The sequence below is a fragment of the Pleuronectes platessa genome, chromosome 6 (assembly GCF_947347685.1).
Source record: "Pleuronectes platessa chromosome 6, fPlePla1.1, whole genome shotgun sequence".
NCBI lineage: Eukaryota > Metazoa > Chordata > Actinopteri > Pleuronectiformes > Pleuronectidae > Pleuronectes > Pleuronectes platessa.
Window position 1 is genome coordinate 18,643,618 of NC_070631.1, and position 12,071 is coordinate 18,655,688.

The 12,071-nt window shown below is 40.6% G+C and overlaps 1 protein-coding gene across 1 annotated transcript; it reads right to left on the bottom strand.

Annotated features, from left to right (window-relative positions):
- Positions 1–2,420: 2,420 nt before the first annotated feature.
- Positions 2,421–11,293, bottom strand: LOC128442283 (solute carrier family 26 member 6). Its single transcript, XM_053424679.1, has 17 exons — positions 11,166–11,293; positions 10,054–10,193; positions 9,757–9,867; positions 8,408–8,583; positions 7,971–8,135; positions 7,553–7,705; positions 7,365–7,447; positions 7,115–7,262; positions 6,923–7,036; positions 6,453–6,530; positions 6,216–6,311; positions 5,947–6,053; positions 5,707–5,776; positions 4,816–4,908; positions 3,967–4,021; positions 3,368–3,489; positions 2,421–2,507 (listed from the first exon to the last, which is right to left on the bottom strand). Exons 1-17 carry the CDS (start codon positions 11,291–11,293, stop codon positions 2,484–2,486), a joined length of 1,863 nt encoding a protein of 620 aa, XP_053280654.1. The 3' UTR covers positions 2,421–2,483.
- Positions 11,294–12,071: the final 778 nt, after the last annotated feature.

Sequence of the window (12,071 nt, forward strand, 5' to 3'; positions counted from 1 at the left end):
CTCCCCCACCTCCCTTTTCTCCCTCCCTCTCTTCGCCCTGTAAACGATAGTGATGGTCACCCAGGTACTTTGGCTCCCGTGTTCTCCACCTCCCTTCCTTTCCCTCCCTCGGAACAAACAATGCTAAGTGTGCTCATTGTTTTCCTTTGTCTCTTCCTTCCTCTCCTCAGCTCCCTCATTTTACCCATCATTTCTCCTTCCCTCTTCCCCTTCACTTTTCAGTCTCCCCCTCTCTCTTCCTCCTTTCTCTCTGCTCTGAGTGACAGGTGGTGAGATGGGTGCTCGACAAAAGGCAACATGAGACAAGACTAAAATAGTAAAATATTAATGGATACCTGCAGTTGGCCCCTTTATGAGTTCTGACCCCCACCTAGACCTTCTCTCTCTCTCTCTCTCTCTCTCTCTCTCTCTCTCTCTCACACACTCACACACACACACACACACACACACACACAAACACAACCTAGGGATACAGGTGTGCACCTCATCTGACAACTACATTTAAATCCGAATCAGCAGACAGTGAATCATGACACGCACACCCAAACACACCCACACAGGTGAATCTGAGTTAGATATGAAAGTACCTGTGGGTTGGTCCTTTATCTATAACCTGACCTTTGGTTCCTGCCTCAGAAAGAGAAGGGAGTGTCTGTGGAATTAGCCACTCTTCTCCTTTAAAAATATAATATACAATATACCTTATATACATCATACATATAGTGGCATATACAGTTATGTGTGAGGATGGTCAGAAATTAGCACACACACACACACACACACACACACACACACACACATACACACACACACACATGCCTACACAATGCAATATGAGTATGAGTAGGCTAAACACTCAATACTTAAAACATTTGTCATGATTCCAAAGGAAAAATGATTGCATTACCTTGTGGCTTAAAATACATGTTATTCTACATACAGACAATGAAAGGTGACACACTCTGTGGTGTCTCTGTACATGAGAGCACCAATGCCGTCCCCTACCTGTTATCTAACGAAGAGAACATCTAACATTGGCACATACTTATGTCTGCTCCCTTCTGGTTTATGAACCCTTACAACTTTATTTTTGTATAATCTTTAAAAGGCCACATCTTTCACTCAGTAAGTCTGACTGCCTCGGGAAGTCCAGCTCAATGTTTTCTACAACAAAGCTTTCTGGAACAAGATGCCCCAGAGAGATGAAACTCATTAAACCACCTCCTGAGAAGAACGACTGTTTTGCTGCTCAATGCTTTCTCTGTGATCTCCAGATGGGCACTTCTCTTGTTTCTCTGCCATTTGGTGCTGGGTCAGTAGACAGTGGGTTTATCAGAGCCACCTTCACGTTGTAGATACTGGAAGTCTTATTGTTAGTGACCTCTAGTGGTTTGAACTTCTCACCTTGATGCAGTGATAGTGTAATACAGGATGTGGTGGGGGCACAGTAACAGGTACAACCCATTTGTAAAGACACATATTGTGACCATATGCAGGTCATGTATGATCAAACACTGTATGTTGTCATTTATTTGGTGAATTTACTGGAGTCTGTAGTTTGAGTGAATTCAAGTACAATGGGAGTATCATTTTGTGACAGACTTTTAATAAAAGTCATTACTAAAATATGACTGTTTTGTAGCAACTCATTATGACTGAGAGAGTTCCAGTAAAAACTAACAGTGATTCATTATATCTGGTTTTACTTAACAGAAGATTGTTGTGGCTGTTGGGATTTGTGCTGGCGCATTGTGATTGAACCCTAACCCTAGCTCCCTATTTCCAGAACTGAAAGTTACCACAGACTCATCTGATGAATGGAGATCAACAGAAGGAAGCATGTTGCAGTGTAACATAACGTGAGAACTTCATTATGTTGCATTTCCTGAGCTTGGATCATTCCAATGAGCTTCATCTGGCGGAGGAAATTAAATCTCTCATAGATCAGCTTCACCAAATCTAAATGTATTTTCCTTTGAAGACGCTTCAAATAAAAACCATCTGATTTCAGACAGGAAATGAACCACGGAATTTCATCAGACAAAATTTTTTTATTTCTTAATGTAAGTACATACATATATATATATTGGATTTCTAATAATATATTTTTGTAAATAAATGATTAATACACTAATATAATGGGTGAATATTACTAGTTAAATGTCAATGTAATGTAATAACTTAATTTTTAAATAAAAAAAACCATCAAGGAGAAATATCAATGTGTTAATATTCATCAACTACAAGTGTGTATGTTTGTGTTGTTTACTGGATGACTGTGTGTTTGTGGGTGTGTGTTGCTGCTTTGATTTGTATACTCATCAAGCATGGGACATTAATGTGTTACTGCTTTGACCATGTGATGTGTGTGTATCTGTAGATTTGTGTGTCTGTGCTTGTGACAGACAGAAGTCCCAGGGGGTCAGGGCATAAAATCAATTTCTGTCATTTTTCACGATGTCCTCCATCTGTCCTCTCAGGACTCAGAACACTGTCTCCATGGTCTCCTGTGAAGAATAAGAGACATAAGGGATGTTAAAAGAGAAATAACATCCCTGTTTTAAAAGACCATATTGGAAAACATCACCACAATTTCACAATGAACTCAAATCTTTTACACACTCATATTGACTAAAGATCTCTAACTTTGTGTTTTCTGCCATTGCTTCATTCTAGAAAAGATCTTTGCGTAATCCTCTCCATTGGCAGCACTGGGAGGAAATCCTGTGTGAAAACACCCATAACGTCTGTTCATTCCCACGAGGGTTCGGCACATCTCAGCAGGCAGAGAGATTGCACTCTACACCGTCTTAACTGTCACTTGGTCTCTGTTACGCATTGAAGGAAACTGTGCTCGCGTTATTTACCTCCACATTATTTAGTGTGAAAAATATCCATCATTGATTTAGATGAATGGTAGCTAACAAGCTGTAAAATATCACATATAACGTGGCCTTTAATACCCTGGCCACCCCTTGATGGCTGTGTTGCATATTTAATAGACATTTACCGGAGCAGTATAAATATTCTTATCTAACAATTAGCAAAAAACACAATGAGCATATTTACGAAATAGTTCCAGATCAATAGCCACTTCTACGAAAGTAAAAAAAATTGCAAATTGTGCACGGTGCAGAGCTTTGTTTCTTAATACAACAAGGTTTTAAAACACGATTCAGCCTCTGGAAGATACATTTTTCATGATATGAGCTCACGACACTCAGGTCCACTTTAGAATTTATGCTTTTTTTCTCACAGAGTGGAAAAAAATCACTCCACACACGTTGTTTCTCTGTTTTCCATCAAGCTGCACTGTGATGTTCGACGTGTGACTCTGTGTGTGTTTGACGCTCGTACAGTCCATCACCTCATCTTCCATTCTGGCCGACTGACAGAACAAAACGGCATCATGGATGGTGGAGAACAGACAGGACTTTGTCATTTTGTCATCAAAGAAACCTCCAGTCTGCAGGTTGTCCACAACTCCAGCTGGAGAGAAACAGATAGAGAAAGAATAATGAAATAACAAAGATAGAGTTGTGTATGAAAAGTGGTGGGATGATAAAAAAAAGACAATGGGCATGTCAGCATATGAATATAGTCAATGGAATGATAAACCAAATTAAAGGTGCAAATAGCATTAAAGGACATTTGCTTTGCCATTACTGCAGAGCAGCACAATGGTTCTGTTGTGTTGTGTGACAGGATCATACTCATGTAATTGGTGGACATGGATTCTACTCTCTGAAATAGACATGCTTTTTGCTGTGATCCTGTGTAAATACAACAACAAAGATCCTGTTGAACAATGAAGTAACGATATCAGATAACTCAAGTTTCATTCAGTGTTGATTTATAGTTGTGTGTCCTTGACTTCACAGGATTATATTAACTTACATTGATTTCCTGTAGACTTACCCTAACCTTAACCCCAGTCACTACTTGCCTAAATCTATATGCACTTACTTTGGCAGCCAGCAAGAACCACCTCGATACCAATTTCTCCATAGTCTCTTTGGATCTGTAACAAAAACACAGAGCAAAGGTTCCTGTAACTAGTCTGATGAATAAATGTATGTATCTGAAAGGCACAGGAGCTAAATGATAATGTTCCAAACATTTCTTTAAATGCAGTGTTTGGATCAATTTAAGATGGAAAATGCTGAATTCTCTTATGTTAACCTATACAATTTTGTCATAATAATAAAAAATACAAATGTTTGTTTATAAGACAAATGATGGAATGCATACACACACTCAACACACAAAATTAAAATGACTTAATCCCTTCAACTGAGCAAGTGACTTCAGGCTTGTATAACCACCATCAGGCAGGAGCATGTGCTCAACCACCTGACAGTTTGGCATCTGGCTTGATAAGTACCTTTTTAACAAGACATACAAAAGAAAATCACTCAATTCTTTCGCCGCTCCCTCTTCAACTTCGCTCATCACAGCCAATGCTATTTACACATGTGACTCAAACCTTAAAAGTCGTTTGTCCCTTAAACTACTTTTGATACTAAGTATGAAAACACCTTGAGCAACAAAGAAATGTAAATTCCGGGAAAATTGTCATCATAAGTCATCAACGGGTGATCTGCTTTTCATCTTTTATTTTTTCAGGTTTTTGTTTCATGAATGAAATATCTGCCTGGTAATTGCATAACAACGTCTGTTGTGGTCAAAATGTGTGAATTGTGGAAAAATGTGGTCATTAATTAGGATAAAAAATGATGTTTGTAAGATAAGTTTTAATTGGATGGAAATTGGTGAGGAGGAACTGTGTGTGCGTGTGTGTGTGTGTGAACTCACCTTCTTTCCCAGGGCATCTTGATACATCTCAGCATTAGCAAAGTAGAGTGTAGCAGAGGAACGGAAGATCAAAATCCCTTGCACCTGTCTCACCTAAAATCATGAAGTTAAGGAGATAATAAATTCAACAAGCAAATTCAATGTTAAAACAACATACAAAGTGAAATGAACTGAGAGGAAAGTAGCACTCGTCCACACATCTTGGCATAATGCTATATTCAGGCTTGTCTATAGCCATGAGATAAATGCTAAAATCCTATCGCTAACGTGTTCAAAGCACAATAAAAGTTAATATGCTGAGGTTTTATGTGATACTTATTCATGTATAGACCAAAGTGCTTAAAAAAATAACTTTAACCTTTGAATAAATGGGAATATTAAAACAGTTACAGGGTTGTAGTAACACAGATGTAGTTTTCCACAGATTGGATCGAAATGACCCATTGATGTTGGATCGTCTTGTTAATTGTTCAACAATGTATTGTGCTTCTAATATATTCCTTATCACAATAATGTATCCCTGGTGTGTTATTACAAAATCAAGTAATTTCCCATTTAAAACTCAGAACCTTCTAACATTAGACAGTGAAGTTTAACTTTGCTTCTCTAGCTCTATTTTAGAAATTTGCTGAAAACAACTTATTTAGCTTTTAAGACAAAATGTTGCTTCATGCTAACACACACATGTAGAGTGAGGTCAAGCTTTGGCTGAGGAGCAGATTAGACAGAGTGGTACAGAACTCTTGCCTCTGAAACTGAGGCAGGAGTTGCTCGCCTCAAACAGCCCACAGATGTTACTGACTGTTACAAGTTACTCTGAATTCCTAACTCAAATCTTCTCTGTACATTCTTGCCATGAGAAGTGAATGAGGTAAAGACATTGTGTCATACCTGTTTGTACTCCTCCAGTGGCCTGTACATGTCAGTGCCTGGGACCTGCCCCAGCAGGGAATACTTAGGGCTGGAAAACACACAACAAAGACATGTTACTTTGATTAAACACTTTCTGTTTTGGTGTGGTCTAAAATGTGAAGGTTAGTTCATTGTTGGGTGTGGTGTTTGATAGATGAACGTTCAGTAAGACACGTGGTCATTGATAGTGTTTCACAGTGGGGGGCTGTGTGTTCCTACAGCTGTGTCCTGAAGATGACGGTGAGAATGGAGAAGCCGATGCTAGCAGCTAGTCCAATGTCAGAGTTCAACAACAAGGTGAAGATGAAGGTGGCCGCCCAGATGACCTGGGGAAAAACAGGGAGAGATGATGAGTAATAAAGCAGAACTACATCGGGTCGTTTAACGTAGTGGAAATAAATGCAACCAGATGCCAAAAAAACAACTTTAACACTAAATATCTTTTCAAAACATCATCCATGTCGCTGTTTACTTTGAGGACCACTCACTGCATCTATTTTGTTTTTTCTCCACAGTACAGGGATGTCCAGGAATTGCTTCAACATGCTATGGAGGGTGACATAGATGATGGCAGCCAGCACTGCCTACAAAATCAAACACAAAGCAGTTCATAAAGAGGACTCCAGTGACGTTTTTATATGTGACCTTATGATTGTGCCCAGATGTGAGCGCACACATAAACACACTCACACATACACATACACACACACACCATATAAACCTACCTTAGGCAGATCTTTAAAGAGAGCCCCAATCCAAAGCATGATAAAAAGGGAAACTATTGCTGATAGTGCTCCAGCAGCCTGGGATGAAGATAAAGAGAAGAGAGGAACAATGAATCCAAATCATGAGAGAGAATTGTCCGAATGAGTTAAAGTATGAACTGGTACATGGTTATAAGACAAATCCAGGAACCATTATTAAAGTCTCTCGTCTCCTCTCCTATTGGAGGAATTCTACGACGTGAACGATGACACTCTTCTAAGCAATGGTAATTAGGACCAGTCTCCACTCCGGATGATCTTTGTGCTGGTCCAGGTTTGTGGCACTCAGCAGGGGGGGGCTCTCAAAGCAGACCCACACATTTTTGCACACTGACTCTCGTCTCTCTTCTCATATTTCTGTACCTGTATTTTTAGTACATCTCTACAATTCTGCTGAAGGCTTTTTCAACAGAAAAATGACTCTTACCAACCTGAGTTTTCCCTCCTGCGCGCTCCTGAATCGCAGTTCGAGACATGGAGCCGCTGATGGACAAACACTGGAACATTCCTCCGATAGAGTTACTCAGACCCAGGGCGATTAGTTCCTAAACCATGAAAAATACACTATTTATGTACAGTGCACTCATTTTAAATTTCACTGTATCCATCTTTCATCTCCCTACCTGGCTGCTGTCCACCTGGTATCCATATTTGAGGGCGAAAATTCGTCCTAGTGAGATGAGCACGCTGTAGCCAACCACAGACACAGCAAAGGCGTCCCCTATTACCTGACCAAACAGAGAGATGTCTGGGAAAACCGGGGGCTGGAGACTGGCATGAAAGAATAGATTGTCCAATGCAAATATTTATTGTTTCACAAACACACAGATTCCTGTACATTTGCTGTCAGTTGTTTTATGTTATATTTCTCACCCTGAGGGAATGAGTCCCATCACGTCCACTCCATAATTCTCCTCCAAGTTCACTTGCCAGGACACGAATGTACCAATAATCAACTGAAGAGGCAAATAAGAGATACTTCAGTATGTGTGTGTGTGTGTAAGGAACTCAATATCCTTGAAGTTAATTATGTGTACATGTATTGATCCATGGATACTCACAGCGAGCAGCTCCATAGGTATAGGAACAGGTAGTTTTTTACTCAAGCATGCATTGAGCTCCGTAGCGACGACAAGGCAGACGATGGTGACAACACTAACCACCAAAGTACCAATGTTGGTTTGTGGAATAAGATAACAGACCTCCGCTAACGTCTGGAGAGAGAGAGAAAGAGCAAGGTCATTGGCAGTATACTTTTCAGTATGCTAGAAACATTACTCTTCTCTTACATGTAGAAATCTCAAAGGACTTGGACAATTGTTAATATACAAAGATCGAGAATGCTTTGGAATAGCATTGAAGTGAATTAACTTAATCATTTTAAAAATCGTATATGATGGGCCATTTTTCCAAGTGTTTCTCTTTCTCTTACAGTCATAATTTGCATCATGTTAATGTCTGTGGTTGCATCTTTCTTACGTAAATCAATGACAATAGTCCACTGTGTCCCACGGGGTTGATGCCGAGGACGTATTTGAGCTGGGAAACAATGATGTGAAAAGCAGTTCCAGTAGTGTAACCTCGGACCAGAGGCTCAGACAGGTACGTCACCAGGAAACCAAACTGTGCCAGACCGAGCAAAATCTACAGCACATACGCAACAGAGATTGAAACACAAGGATGGTTCACAGTGGCTGTTTGGATGAAGCTGAACACCTTAAGAAAGTCAAATTTATATGACACCCCTGAGTTTCTTACTTTTCACTGTCACTAGTGAGCCAGTGAACTTTTAGCCCGAACACCTATGGCCTCATATGGAAATAAATGATCAGAAAATAGAGCATGCTCCCCCTCATGCTTTTATATACATAAACTGTCTAAAAACTACTGAGTATAACTTAGTGTCTAATATTTACCTGAAATACTCCAGATAGGAAGGTGACAGCTGCAGCCACTTGGACCCTCGCTGCATCTCGAGACATGGTGTCAACTATGCTGGAGTTGGTCACATTGTCCCATATCATAAAGTCTGAGTTTGGGATTAGTCGATCTGCAACTCCTCCTATCATCACACCCACTACTGTGTATGGTCCTGAGGAAGGAAGACAGAGACATAATTCATATTTTAAGAGACATTTCCCTTGACTCGAATGATCAACATGGAGCCGCCATCATACGGCCCCACTGCCCATGGGATAAGCTTTGGGGTTGGGTGCTGAGCAGGCTTGGCAAAGGGGGACACACCCTAGTTCTGGCAGTGAGTGATGTCAGCAGAATTTACTATACATAGCTGGCCTCACCTCTATGCAACGAACCAAACTCCTATAGGGCTGAACTCGCTCTTTTTCCAGAGTTGTCCAGAGTGAGATGTGTTGTGTCTTGACAGCCTGAGTTTGTCCCTTTTGAGATACCGTCCAGCCCCCCATTGTGTTATTTGTATACATTGTTGTAATCTTCCGTCCTGAGTGAAAACTTAATACATCCTCACAAGCAATTCTCACTGTCTCTCGTTTACTCATTAATAGTTGTAGCACCAAATAATAGAGTGAGTATACAACAATAAGCATTGGGCGGTATACTGAGTATACTCAGAAATAACCAGCTATTTTTGAATTTTCCTCTGAGAGAAGAGGGGTATGGATGTTGTGCGTGACTATGTACTGAACAGCAGCATAGAGTACCCAGAATTTTGCTTGTATAAGCATGTGTCATGCTCACAAGGTCATTAGAGCTGATTGAGGCAGCCACCCAAGTACCTGCTGGTGGACACCAGTGGGGAGGGAATCCTTATGGGCTTGCTCTGCTTGGTCATGTAGAGTGGCTGACCATTCCCAATTTGAAAAAAGGGGCCAGGAGGGTGTGCTCAAATGATTGGAGAATCTTACTGCTCAGCCTCCACGAGAAAGTCTGTCCAGAATGACCAAGAAAGTTGTATTGGAGAGGAAGGAAGGTAGTAATCTTATAACAGTGCCTTCGATTCTTGCCTAAGTCCCTAGGGCAGTACAAAATAATACTGATGCACTTCATACATCAATATAAAGGTTCTCTGAGAACAAAATGAATAACCTTAAAACGAACCAGAAAATATAACATCCTAAATATCTTGAGCTTCAGGTGAAGAATATAAATGTATGTTTACCATACCATTACCTTGCAGAAAGGCTGAAAAAAATATTACATCAGTTATTAAGCCTGCTCTATGTTGCTTTATCAACATGTTTGACACTAAATGTATTCCCACTTGTGCAGATGCAGCACTACGCACCCATGGAGATGTGCTTGGATGTGCCAAAGATAAAATAAATAAGGACGGGGTAGAAGCACGTGTAAAGGCCAAAGATTGGAGGAACAGATGTCACCAAGGCAGTACTCATACCTACAGGGAAAACACAGAATAAATATGTTTAACATTCCAGGGATAAGTTACAATTCAGAAAGTATTGTATAGTAGAGAGTGTAGTGGGGACATACACCAATGCAAACTCTGCAGAGCACAACTTTGCTTCCCTTGTCTCTTCCATCCCCCCACCTCCTCACTGTATCTCTAACTTCTAAACCTCACCAAAAGGTAGATGCAGGATCCCCACACTGATCCCGGCGATCAGGTCACCAATGGCGTATTCCCTGATGGAGTAACGGGGCAGCCACGATAAGAGAGGAATGCTACGCAGCAGGAAGCTCTTCAGCCGGGGAGCGGAGCACCTGAGTTTTATGTCAGAGTGACAGACAGAGCAAAAGAAAACATGTCTTTGGGTTATGCATTGATATCAGTAGCGTGATTTGGTCCAAGTCTGTTCTTGTTCTTTATCAACCAAAACAGTAATTAAGCGATCGTTTATCCTCTCGATTTGTCAGATTGTTTTCAGTTAAGCTCAAACCATTGAAGTAAGCATTTGAGATAATTATTCATTTCTCCAACTAAATATATCGGGGCCCTCCTGGCGTGAAACAGAAGACCAGCTTTTTACCCTTGTTGGAGTGCTGCAGGTGTTATAGGGGTCATAGGGGTATGACCATCCAGTCTACATTTGTTTTGTGGAAGGACTTGTGTATGAACCTGTCCCTCAGGGGACCCTGTGTGGGTTACTGCTGGCCATCCAGCCCTAGTATAAACAAGATGAGAGCTGTGTCCATATGCTTGGCAAACACATTTCCGGTGGGTGTTGGACTCTGCCAAGAGTGTCCCAGTCCCTTGTTGATTATGTCTGTGATATTAATGGACAGGATTTAAGGTGCAGCCTGGGTGAGGAGAGTGCTTTCGATTAGCCAGTTAATCTTTGTTCGAACAGTAGCACAACTGTTAGCCGTCCACACAGATGTAATCAATGTCTCAATCAGGTTAGAAGATGAATCAGGGTGAGTATAACCAAAACCACAAACAGAAGCAAATACATCAGAGTTCACTAGCTGACCTAAATCACAAAAGAGAAATGAAATTACCCGCCTCCCTGACATAAACAGGAGAAAACTAGTATTTCTGATATTTACAACAAAGATCACTCTGAGCAACCCCTTCAATCTAAATAGTACAAATGATGATTCTACATGATTACAGAATAAGAGAGAGAGAGAGAGAGAGAGAGAGAGAGAGAGAGAGAGAGAGAGAGAGAGAGAGAGAGAGAGAGTGAGAGACAGAGTTGAGATGGATAGTAAATAGGATGTAAGGAGCTTTACCTCATTGACTTTTTGACTTTCTCCGACAGAGTCTGTGTTTTAGACTCTGACTTTCCTGCCATATCATCCACAGCCCCTTCGTCCAGGATCTTCCTGTGGACGCTGTATGCCATCCATCGCTCTCCCATGTCGCACACCAGCTGTAACATAAACATTAATCATCCTCAGTTCTTTGCCAACAAAACGTTGGTTATGTAGGTTGGTAACATAGTAGTAGGTAATGAAAATATTCCACCAAAACAGCACATCTCCTTTTATGAAGAATGAATCCTGTGTGTGTGCAGTGATCATTGCGTTTCAAATCCAATTCACTATACAGTTGTCCATCAAAATACTGTCCCTGAACTTCCATTTTACAAAACACTAATATTTGCACCGATGAATTGGCCAAGTATTCTGTCTTTGATATAACCAGAATGTGTCTTTTCAGCTGTTTGTATGATAAAGCTTCCTCTGTTTGGATTAATGTTTATGCATATCTGAAAAAAGTTAATCTTTTGATCACTTTTAACAAACCCTTCATCCAAATCCGTTGTTTAATCTATTCAATCTATTTTAGGATAATAAATGAAGAATTACCATCAGGTTTTTTCGTGGTTATCTAATTACGACCTGTTAACATCCCATCTACTGTCTAGTCAGATCACTGTTATTGCTACAGGATCCTGACATGGACAACAATGCTGAGTTTACATAAAGTGACAGTAAAGAGCGTCAGTGGTTTACTATCAAAGGCTATTTCAATTTTCAGAACATCCTAGGGTCAATTCCAATTAGTGAACTCATATCACACAAACCTCTGTAATGTGAAGGCTGCAGCTGCTTGTCTTTGGCCGGGTGTCTGATGTCAGATGGTCGAGATGATGATGCCTCTTTCAGCTTGCTTTCCAGACCTGGGTCTGTCAG

Excerpts from the sequence above, each read along its gene's own strand:
- LOC128442283 (XM_053424679.1), bottom strand. The coding sequence starts at position 11,293 with ATGGGAGAGCGATGGATGGCATACAGCGTCCACAGGAAGATCCTGGAC. Across the intron at positions 6,531-6,922 it reads GCGCAGGAGGGAAAACTCAG|GCTGCTGGAGCACTATCAGC; the intron begins GTTGGTAAGAGT and ends TCTTCATCCCAG. Across the intron at positions 4,022-4,815 it reads AAGATGCCCTGGGAAAGAAG|ATCCAAAGAGACTATGGAGA; the intron begins GTGAGTTCACAC and ends TTTTTGTTACAG.